The sequence below is a fragment of the Diplotaxodon limnothrissa genome, linkage group LG19 (assembly GCF_057381915.1).
Source record: "Diplotaxodon limnothrissa isolate DT_005_m linkage group LG19, D_limnothrissa_male_GT1.1, whole genome shotgun sequence".
In the NCBI taxonomy this organism is placed as follows: domain Eukaryota; kingdom Metazoa; phylum Chordata; class Actinopteri; order Cichliformes; family Cichlidae; genus Diplotaxodon; species Diplotaxodon limnothrissa.
The window spans coordinates 30,159,406-30,171,145 of record NC_140614.1 but is presented as its reverse complement, the minus strand read 5'-3'; the positions used below and the strand labels follow the sequence as shown (position 1 = coordinate 30,171,145).

The 11,740-nt window shown below is 39.7% G+C and overlaps 1 protein-coding gene across 2 annotated transcripts in view; it reads left to right on the top strand.

The window, feature by feature from the left end:
• Positions 1-11,740, top strand: part of tdrd9 (tudor domain containing 9) — a 38,216-nt gene that overhangs the window by 25,021 nt on the left and 1,455 nt on the right. For both annotated transcript variants that reach the window (XM_085342703.1, XM_085342702.1), the window contains exons 17-33: positions 147-210; positions 303-347; positions 1,547-1,600; positions 2,012-2,128; positions 2,273-2,380; positions 4,076-4,176; positions 4,357-4,527; positions 5,183-5,294; positions 5,394-5,609; positions 7,451-7,540; positions 7,627-7,884; positions 8,181-8,348; positions 8,887-8,957; positions 9,063-9,172; positions 9,717-9,813; positions 9,893-10,031; positions 11,504-11,622. In XM_085342703.1, coding sequence (XP_085198829.1) covers positions 147-210; positions 303-347; positions 1,547-1,600; positions 2,012-2,128; positions 2,273-2,380; positions 4,076-4,176; positions 4,357-4,527; positions 5,183-5,294; positions 5,394-5,609; positions 7,451-7,540; positions 7,627-7,884; positions 8,181-8,348; positions 8,887-8,957; positions 9,063-9,172; positions 9,717-9,813; positions 9,893-10,031; positions 11,504-11,622 — 2,040 coding nt within the window. The remainder of the gene's footprint in view (positions 1-146; positions 211-302; positions 348-1,546; positions 1,601-2,011; positions 2,129-2,272; positions 2,381-4,075; positions 4,177-4,356; positions 4,528-5,182; positions 5,295-5,393; positions 5,610-7,450; positions 7,541-7,626; positions 7,885-8,180; positions 8,349-8,886; positions 8,958-9,062; positions 9,173-9,716; positions 9,814-9,892; positions 10,032-11,503; positions 11,623-11,740) is intronic.

Sequence of the window (11,740 nt, the reverse complement as noted above, 5' to 3'; positions counted from 1 at the left end):
TTAGATCGTCAGTAATTTTTCTTCCAGTGTATACTTATATTGGTCACGTGTCTAATTGTAACATGTTTACATTAGAATCAGGTCAAAAGCAGATATGGGTTGTGTGTTTTGTAATTATTATTTTTTTGTATCATGTGTAACTCCAGGAGCAAGCTGGCTTTTACCCATGGCACACCAAGTGATTCCATAGCTTTCCTAAATGCCTTCAAGGTAAAGAATTTTTTACATATCTCCAGCAGGTTTTGATTTTGAGTGGATTTTCATGTGTGGTTGCTCTATTCTCTCTCGTTTCTTTATATTAGGCATGGCACTCAGCCAAGAAGAAAGGACAGCTGAGGCACCCAAAGGTATACTATGAACTAAATTACTCTAACCTTCAGCGATGTGAGCCACCCTACCAGGATAATGACCCCAAGCACACCAGAAAGCTTTGTACAAACTACTTACCAATGAAAGAAGATCAATAAGTGCTGATTGTCACTCACTTTAACTCACAGTCAGACCTGCTCGAGACGTTTTCTGACATCATAAAGCCTCTTAGGAGGCAAACTATACCAAGAGATTCTGAAAAAATAGAAGTAGTGTAATTGTTTCAGCAATTCACTTTTTCACTCAGACAACTAAAAGGGTATTATTAGAGCTAATGGAGATATTACTACAGTATTTGAAACAAAGAAAATGTACAACTATCTTCCTTCCTGGTTTCAGGATTTTGGATCCTGTGGCAAGTGATTTTCCAAGGCTAATTCTCTATAAAATATAGACAATAATAGGTGCTGGTGCCATTGCTGTTATCAGTTTTTAAGGCAACAAATCACATTAAATGGGTAGCCAAAAAATGGAGGAGCAGCTTCTTCTGACCATGTCTCTCCAACCTGACTATCCATGTCAGCGTCACAGGGATTAAAGTCTAGGAATAAGAAATAGGGAATAAATAGGAAAGGGGCAAGGATAGTCTATCATACAACACTGGTCAGATTGGTGATATGTTGTCTAGATGATGTTGCCATAGAAACAAAACCCACGCACTATGTGGGAGGGCTTTTTATGAACCATCCCCATCAACCTGCCAGCACTTTGTGTGTTCGTACAGCAATTGTCTCTAGTAAAAAAGTTATTCACCTGGTGACTTTTGAGGTCTATTTTTTGGATCATTATCCTGCTGTAGAACCATCTTCTTTACAGTTTAACTTCTAGCTGACTCTGTGAAGTTGTCACTCAAAACAAGATTTATCCTGTGTTTTTGCAATATATTCTGTGCCCTGTTTTTCATGTCAAAGACCTCACATAACAGTTCTTAGTAGCTGCTGTTATTGTTGTTATAGCCTGGTTGTTGTTTGCTGAGGCCAGAAAGATCTAGGTATTATAGAAATGATCAGGGTACCTACTTAGAATTTTTAGCCTCCCATAAAAGTGTTGAGGTATTCAAATTCTAAGAGTGAATTAAACTTAACACAACATTATAACAATGTTTTTGTTTTTTTTTGTCTGTTTTGTTTTGTGTTTTTGGCAAAAATTAAATGTATTTGCTGCCTTTTCTTCTTAGGATGAACTGGACTGGGGAAAGGAGAACTTCATTCAGATCAAGAGGATCAGAGAGGTACAGAGATCAAAGTCGCATGTGTTCAGAGAATAACATTTCAGGAGAAGGCGTGACCTGAGTGCATTAAATAGCAGGTGTTAAGTGATAATTGCAGTGTATTTTAAGCTGATACAAACTTGGCACAGAAAGTAAGCAAATGAGCCACAGTTTCAGGGGAAATTAACAGGCTTTCCAACAGTGTTGCCAGGAAGCTTTGTTACAACAAAGCAATAAACAACAAAACACAAATTGCCTTACTTTTTGCGCTAAGTTAATTTAAATTTGATTCCTTTTGTGAGGTCATGGGTAACCCCATGATGTCTTTTGCAAATTAGGTATTAAAATTTATAGTCCTTACAATGTTTTCTAGCTGTTGGACATGCAGTTTAAAGAAAGTATAAATACTTGCTTGCTGAAATTGCTGACCAGGTTGCAGAGCTGTATGAGGAGCTGAAGAAGCGTGTGTCCCAATTCAACATGAATGTAGCAGAGGAAAGCCAGTTCTCAGACTACACCAGTGCACGCAAGCAGGCATTCATTCTTCAGGTTAGTCTTTGCTGAAAACTGTGGGATGTTTATAAATTGTCTTAAACATCATAGTGTGACAATGTAAGGAGCTTTGGGTTGTTTTGCATGTCTGAGTATATTTGACTGTCAGTTTGATGTAAATTGTGACTCACTGCTTCTTAGGTGGTCATTGCTGGTGCGTACTACCCAAACTACTTTCTCCAGGTGGATATAGATGAAGCCCTGGCTTCCAGAGAGCTGAGTGGCTTCAACCCCAGAACGACAGTGATGGTATTATTACCTCATCTGCAGCTTGGCTCAGCTACACTTTACTTCATGTTAACATAGCACATTACGTTATTAACATAATAAGAATTATTTATAAACTTGTTAATAAGCAATTGGTTGTTGTTATCATTATTAGACTTCATGTACAATTCAAGCTGGCTGATGATTTACCTAAAACAGGCTTTACTTTTCTCGTAAATGTCTAAGAACGACAAATTTATCTCACTCCCTTTTCGCAGCTTGCTTGCATGTCCTTAAAGTTTTTAAAGATGTTTGATGGACAGTTTTTAATTAAAAGTGCATAAAGTATCTATCCATCCATCCATCCATCGATTTCTTCCACTTATCCAATTAAATTGTCTTAAATACAGATCAAGTGATCTTGTTTGTAGTCACGTCTCCACAAAAATTTGTAGCCAATAGTGTCTCTGTGTTTGCCTGCTCTACACATTTATATTTGCTTGTCTAGCTGGAATCTGAAGCCAATTTTGCTGCTTTTGCAACAGACCAAGCTCCATTCCATACTTGAATTCACAAATTGGCCATAATGCTCTCAAAAGCATTAAAAATATTCTGTAAGCATCATTTCCTGGCTTCTACCTCTGACCACCAGAGTTGATTGTGCCCACTCAAAACAGTGTTTGTTCTTTAGGATGTTTCAAAAGCTGCCAAGAAGCAGCCCTCAACTCATTCCCTTTTTTAAAAGAAAGATATGTATATATAGTCCAACCACTGAGACACAAATTTGGATCATTTTTAAATTTTCTTAATAAAAGGCACCACACAGACTGAACGCTCTGCTTCTAAAATGCTCCAAGTGTGATTTTAAACTGTGTGAAGGATAATACAAAGCTGCTTTAACCTCCTAAAACCTGACCTCTTTCATGGCATGCATTTACAATTTCTCTTTGGTGTCTGGGCTGATTGGGACCTGATGAATGTAAAAAAAAAAGAAAAAAGAATGACCTGATTTTTGTTTCTGAGAAAAATTAGATCCACATAAGAGTACATTTGTTTTAATTTTGATAGAACAGTGGCAGCATAATGTCCTCGTAAGTGGATATCAGGCCCATGTAGGCCCAAATTTAGTATTTTGGTCTAGACAACCCAAAATGTGATGTTCAAATATGTGGACACCAGGTCCTAGGAGGTTAAAGATAGACCCTGTGTATGCGTCGGGTATGATGATGTCGATGAAGGAGGCTGCAACATGCTAGCCATCCTACTTTCTAATCGAGAGAAATGGAAGGATACAAGTGTAATGACAGATGAGTTGGAAATTCTGTACGGTTAAAATTTGAGTGTACAAGTTATTACAAAGTAAGATACAGTAACTCAAAGGTGTTTACATTTCACAGCTAGTGAGCAGCTGAGCATAAACAGAATAATCCTTTTTTATCACTCTAATAATCACCCAAATTTTTAAAATCAAAATTATTTTATTCCGTTTGACCTGAAACTATCAACTGAGCCCAGGTTCATTAGGAAAATAATCACAAAGTGAAGAAATAAGGGCCGCTTCACCACAAACTTAGAAGAGGTTGTCACTGCTGCTAGCCTTTAGAAAGGTTTAAGGCAATTAAGCATTCACTTTTCGGACCCAGACTTTTTATTTTTGTCCAAATTATAATTTGGTTTATAGGCAATTAAATTGTCAGTTTTGTTTTTCTGATTGTATCATCAAACTGTTGTTTTTAGTTGAGGAACCTTCCACCGTACAGTTTCCTGTATTACAAGCAGCTGCAGTGCCTGTTCCGCCTCTGTGGACAGGTCAAAGCCATTTCCTTTGATAGCTCCAGGTACTAGAGGCTACTGTGGCAAGTCAAACATCATCACTCAGTACTTTGTCTGCTTGAACCTTTGTGCACTTAGTTTTAATCTCACTTTGTGTGTGTGTGTGTGTGTGTGTGTGTGTGTGTGTGTGTGTGTGTGTGTGTGTGTGTGTGTGTGTGTGTGTGTGTGTGTGTGTGTGCACTCAGAGCATATGTGGAGTTCTACAGGACATCCCAGGACTCTGGTGTGCTACCTGAAGTGTCTCTTGCCCTCCTGCTGGCCCATCAGAGCCCTGCAATGGAGCTGTCAGTCTACCCCATTGAACAAATAGAAAACTGCGCTGGGAACAGACACATAACTCACATGAAATATTCACGGTACGCCGAGTTTCGCATATTTCAGATGCCAAATGTAGTTGTCTCTCTGAGAAAAATCTAAGTCATGAGCTGAAATCTTGAACATGTTCGGCAAGGACAAAATGTCATCTTAACCACTAAGTTGTGGCTGTGTCTGTCATTTGAGGACTCAGTGTTTCTGGCAAATCTAACCCCTACATAACAGGCTGCAGTGGTCAGTGCCTTGGCCCTAAACCTTAATGTAATCTGACATCCTAGCACTCTGCATGCCTCTTGCCAGCAATCATTGGACTCAGAGTGGAGGTTTTAGGCAAAGCAGTGCCAGCTTCTTCCTACCCCTGCTGGGCTGTAGGGTGACACATTTATTTAATTGTAAGAATGCTGACATATTTTGATAAAATACAGTTTTAGCTTCTCCTCATAATTTGTGTTTTTTTTCCATAAAATATAATGTTCAGCTGTTGTTATTGCTGGTAAATTCTGAATAAAATTGTACGTTTGCTTGTTCTTAAAATGTTTTATTTTGGTGAACACATAGCAGACATCTGTTTACTCTTTAAAATGAGATGCTGACTCAGTTTAACTCATCACAGTAAAATGGCTATAAGTACACACATGCCAGTGTGTAGTCAGTGGTGACAGCGAAGCATCACCTAAAATCTCTGTTTCTGTGCAGCGTGAATGTTGACTTCCAGAGCCAGTCTGTCTGCCCAGTGGGAGTGGTCAGCAGCACCATCGACCCCGCCAAGCTACCCCCCAATCGCTTGTTTGTGGTGAACATCACAAAAGTTAGTCTTCTATTCTGTTTTTATTTCCCCTACTAAATACCCGACTTTCTTTATTTGAATAAATATTAATGGATGTATTGTCTCTGAAATCTGCTGTAGGTGGTGGAGGTTGGTCATTTCTGGGGGTTCCAAGCAGATGAAGCCAGCTTGGAAAAACAGCGCCAAATGACAGCAGATATTAACACATGCACGCTGCATCCTTTAACTGTGTCGCTCTACCCCAACCTGCTGTGCCTGGCTCCCTACTCTGAGTTCAATGAGCAGAACATGTACTACCGTGCCAAGATCCTACACATGCGTGGCAACACAGTGGAGGTAAATATTACTTACACTCTGCAGCCTGCTGCTCAAAATTTAGGACACCCGTTTATTTTCTCTGTAACTTTTCTCTGCAAGTTTTACTTCTATTTTTCTATCTTTTTTACTTGTGATTAGCCTGTCGTAGTTAGGATTCTGTACCTTTTTAAAGTCCAGACAGAAGTTCACCCATGAAGATGGCATTTGACAATCTCCCCAGTACCCTTAATGATGAGTTTTGAAACCTCAGTATATATGTTTGACCATTAGATCAGGTCACAGTTTTTTACAAGGGTGAGCTGTGTAGGCTGAGATCACCCTCACTGACTTCTGATGCACACTCAAACAGGCATCTGAGGGGAAAGAGTTGAGCTTATTGGTTTGAAGGTCTAGCTGTAATTTTTCCATTTGAACTCTTTTTTTTTTTTTTTTTTTTTTTTGCAAATATTTTTATTGAAAAAAGATAAAAACACAGTACTTGCAGTTACCGAAATACAATTAAACTTTCTTCATTTTCCTAAGTAAATATACTTATTAGGGGTGCAACGATACACAAAATTCACGGTTCGCTTCGATACTTTGGTGTCACGGTTTGATATTTTTTCGATACAAAAAAATGTTCATGTCTTTTTAATTTGTCATTTATTAAAATTATACATATATATTTTAACTCAAACGTACAGTTTTTAAATGTAATGTTGCTGAAACAACAAAGTAATAAAAAAATAAAAAAAATCTATCTGATCGAGAAATCCCTCATCTTTGGAAAAGAGAGTTTATTACAGAGAAATGGCTCTTTCCAAAATAAAAGCTATACTATACGCTTCTTCTGGGCTATATTCTCAACAGCATATTAAACATATCAAGTCCCATAAGGAGAATCATGTGCTAACGGCTGTCTAAATGACTCGGGTAAAGTTTGTAGCATGCGTGCTTGTTGTTTTTGTCTGTTTCCACTAGGATGATGTCGGCATAAATGTGCAGTCATATTAATTTTGTTCCCACTAGTGCTGTCGGCGTTAATTTCGTTAAAATGACATTAACGCAAATCTCCATTAACGAGTTACCGCGGATCGCCCCGTGCATGGGGCTGGACGGCGTTAACAGGCTAACTGCTCTAATGCACTAGTTCCCACCAATTGAGCTTTGCGTGGCACATCCGACATACTGTTTTACTTTTGTACATGACGTGCTTACCATCAGGGTCATACGTCACATGAAAACCAAGATAGTTTCAAAGGCCAGATCTGAATGAGGGTGGGGGAGGTTCAATTTCAGGTAGCGTTGAGGCAGTTGCCATGTTGCAACAAGCTTAGCTTCTGTCTCACTAGCTTGTGCTGCGCTCAGTGGATCTGCGCTCGACAGTGCAGCCTAGGCGGAGTAGTCGAACGCAGATCCACTGAGCGCTCAACACAGACAGCATCGTCAGAAGAAAAGTTGATAAAATAAATTAAAAATGTTGTATTGTTCGATACATATGCGTACCGAACTGAAAGCACTGTATCGAACGGTTCATTATATATATATATATATATATATATATATATATATATATATATATATATATATATATATATATATCACTTCTAAACTCATAACATTTTAGCCTTAACATTTAAATATTTTATATGTATATATATATATGTCTCAGAAAAAAATGTAGATGTTGTTTGTTTGTAATTTTTTTATTAAGAACTGCAACTTGCTCAACTTGAAATCTTCAAATAGATCTGGGTCCTGGTATTTCAGTGCTTCATGAAATTGGATGTAGTTCCTCCTTGGTCTCTAAAACCAGAGAACATTTTTTGAACATGGTAATTTTTGCAAATTTATCACCCAGGCGTCTCATCTTTCTGCAGGTCTTCTTTTTGGACTATGGCAACAATGAGATCGTTTCCTGCAGCAGCCTCAGAGAGCTGCCGTCTGATCTGCTGTCTCATCCTTTCCAGGTAGCAACATCATAAATGCCACAATCAGTCAGCAGATAAAATGCACACCAGATTAATAGTAACAGATAAACTGCTTATCATATCAGGCTCAGGAGTTCCAGGTCACTGGTATGCGTCCTTCAAATCAGTCCATCATTCTGGGGAACCAGTGGAGCAGCCGCGCCCGCAACCGCTTCATCAATCTAGTGAAGGGCCAATCTCTCATCGTGTCCCTGTACTCCATCCTCTATGGTGTGATGCGTGTGGATCTGCTCATCCACTCTGAGACAGCAAACACCAGCGTGGTAGACTTGCTGGTGGAAGAAGGACATGCTGTGAAGGCTGAAGAGAGCTTTGACTCCAAGGTGACACAATAAGCAGAAAGAAATACTAGTTCTCTTAGCAGCTTAAGATGAAGTTATTTCAGTTTTTTAAACTGAACTTAAAACAAAACTTGTATTGAAAAAATACTTTAGCTAATTGAAGTAAAAATGAAAGCTAGAATTTTAAAGACAAACTATTTGAGATGTCTGGCCTCAGGTTTGCTGCATGTGCTGCAGGCAGACTGAGATGCATTGAGACAAAAAGTTCTGTATGAATAGATCTGAAGCATTTTGTGCTTTTCTCAGTCAAAGTATTGAATGTTTTTGTGCTCTTGCAGCAAAACCATGAGGTGCTGATGTCTCTGTACAAGGACATGGAGGAAGGTACATATGTGCCCAACTCTGTAAGCAACACCTGGAGCAACCGCAAAAAAGAGGAGAAGGAGCTCATCGACAGCCTGCTTACCCACTTTTCCAAGCAACCCCAGTCCTATTCCAGGACAAAAGTACGAAACAATCCAGGCAAAGTTTTGCACATTTAGATGCTTCTAAGAAGGAATCAGAAAATATGTTACAGCATGCTTAGTAAACAGGGCTTTAACAATTCTGAAACCAAGACTAAAAATGGAATACAAATGCCCCAAAAGTAGTTAATTGTCACCTTCGTGTTCCTGTGATGCCTGTGCAGTGCTGGTAATTTCTCATGAAAGCATCCTAGTCTAGTAAAACTAGAATGGTTGAAGATCTTTAAGGTTTTGAGTGAATTGTTAGAAAGACAATATCTATAGCTAATGGTGGGTTTTGAATAACACTGAGTCTTTGGTGTTGAATGTGTGATGGATGCCACCGCCTTTTTTACTGTTTGCTGCTGTCAGTTTATCCAGAAGAGGGAGCCATTTCAGTGGCTCAGTTCATGTGTTTGTGTTCATTCAGAGGCACACCCATTCAATGTGACAGCCAGAACAGTGACGACACAGTTTTGCATCACTGTGATCAGTGAATGCATCATGTTATGTCTGATTGCTATTCCCTCTGACACTGCAGGTTCGTCTGCATGGACCAACCAGTCCTCATATGATGAGCTTCCACAGCTTGAGGAGCAACACGCTCTACAAGTAAGCACTACAGAGATTTAAAAAACAAAACAAAGCAAAACAAGAATATGTACCTACAACCACCCTCCCTCTGCCTCAGCTGATGATCACTGTATCCTCCTGTAGGACTGTATGTATAGAGAAGAACAGCATCAACTCCTTGGCTCTGAATGAAAACCCACATTGCAGACATCAGAAGATGCTGGTGGCTGGGACTGTGTCAGTCAGCTCCACAGGTACCAGATAAACAAAATATTACAAGGGTAGTGTCCTCCTAGTCCTGTTCCCAAGACTATAAATTGGGGAGTTGCATCAAGAAGCTTGAGCTCTAAATTCAGCTTTAATCATAATATTTGTGACTTTGAAATATAAGCAAGGCAGAATATTAAATTTACACAGAAAGAATGACATAACGAGGTGGTTCAAATGCAGAGGCGCTTTAATGGTAAAAGCACCATCACCTCTAGAGTTCAACCTCGACTTTGGAACAGCCAAAAGCATCTGAGGCTGTAATTTGACTCAAAAATTCAGTATTTCTGTTTTGGGCCCTGGTCTCCTTTAGAGGTGATCAATAAAATAATGCACTAAAAGCATTTTGAGCTAGCTTAAGGTGACAGACTAACTTTTTATTTTTACCAAATAGAAGGGTTTGCTTTAATCTAGCCTAGAGAAAACAAAGCCATAGATGACTTTTTCCAGGTCAGATTATGAGAGCATTGTTTTGATCTTGGCAATGGGTCTTATCTTATGTAGAGCTTTAAGGGTGTGTTTGTGTTGCAGGTACCCGTATTCTGCTGAAAGACACCTCCATTTTGCCAGACATCCCTGGACTGCCTGCACTTGTAATGATGCTCTTCACTCCCATCATGGAGCTACGGTTGGTTAAATGTGCATTACCGCTGCACATATATGTACAGAAACTCACATTCTTATTTACCTAACATATTTATTTTTAGCACTGATGAAGAGAGAACCTGCTACACTGGGGCACTCTGTGGCTTAGGCTTCAACAGTCAGAAACAGGAGGCCATCCTGCCTGAACATGACATCGAACTGTCCTTTGATGTGAAGATTGATGTTGACGACATCACTGAGGTAAATTTAACCTCAGAGACCGTTGTGTAAAATCATCAAAACAGCCACTCAAAGGATTCTGAATAGAAATCTTTGTGCATGTTTGAATAGTCAGTGTCATTTAGGAAGGTTCCTACATGGCAGGCATAATAAGAGTTTTTCAGTTCTCCAAATATTAAGAACGGCTTGCTGTGTGTGCTTCGCTGTTGGGGAAATTTTAGTATTTTATTAATCTGGTAACACTAACCATTATGTGTAAGTATGTGTGCACTTTACTCATGCAGTTTGCTAACATTTGCTAATACATTAGCTCTCCACCCTTTCATCCAAATGTGATCCAGATGTGGTCATTTCTGTCATTAGTGCTAATGTTGAAGCTTGAAAATAGAGTTCTAAACTACTTTTTATACAGTTTGTAGCTATGCTTTGTGATACTGGCAGTGGTGTGCAGTGTTGGGAAGGTTACTTTTAAAATGTATTCCATTACAGATTACAGAATACATGCCCCAAAATGTATTCTGTAACGTATTCCGTTACGTTACTCAATGAGAGTAACGTATTCTGAATACTTTGGATTACTTAATATATTATCGTGCTTTTTACAACAACGTGAATGTACTATTGCTGTGTGATTTATTACTATTACTGAAGGTCCGCGACTCCGAACTGTAGTAAAGGGACCTCTGACTAATACGGCGGGGTCCCTGTCGGCTCGTAGCCGAAAAATAGCTTTACTTTGTTGTGTGGGTCAACTTTTCTTGCGAGAGACAGAGAGAGGCGTTGAAAGACTGCTCCAACGGAACTTATTGTTTTCGGAGGAAAACACGAACACGGTGTACAGTCGAGTCTTAATAGCTTACTTACAACTGGGCTCGTCAGGCTCTCTTCTTGGCTGCAGTGGTTATTATTATATTTACATGCTTCCAGCTCCCGTTTTTCCTCGACGGCAACTCGTACCTTTCCACTCCCCTTTTTCTCCCTCCTCGCGCTCACAGACACATAACGTGTATGGCAGTCCATTCTCCCTGCAGCACGGACTACACTGCCCATGATGCTACATTCTTTAGAGCTATGCTTGTAGCATTCTGCCTGTTAGCTTAGCACAACAACGAAAAGGCGCTCTCTCACCCAGGAAACACACAGTCGCAGAGAGAGAGAGAGCGTCGCCCTGTAACCATGGCAACCGTAACGCTGCCGCCTGGAACGAAAGAACGTAGCTGTCAAACAAAACCCAAACAGTCCTGACCCGCGACAATATGAAACAGGAAAGTACCGCAGTGTAATCCATTTATTTCAACAAAGTAACTGTATTCTGAATACCACCTTTTTAAACGGTAACTGTAACGGAATACAGTTACTCATATTTTGTATTCTAAATACGTAACGGCGGTACATGTATTCCGTTACTCCCCAACACTGGTGGTGTGTGTGGATGGTAGTACTTCACTTGTTTGTTTAAATGATGTGGCACTTGATTGATTCTTTGTTTTCAGATAAATGCTCTACGAATGGCTATAAACCACCTCGTGTGCGAAGGCCCCAATGGCACTCTGCATCTGGGGACTGACAGGATCAGCCAGCTGCAGGAGGACTGTCGGGACCGCCTCATCAGGTCTGATATAGATACATACTGGGGTTGTTCCTGGCTCAGGTCTTTGAGGGGTCAACATGCACAATTGAGGTGTATATACATATATACAATTACCCACTCGCCCTGTGGGTGCTCTTTA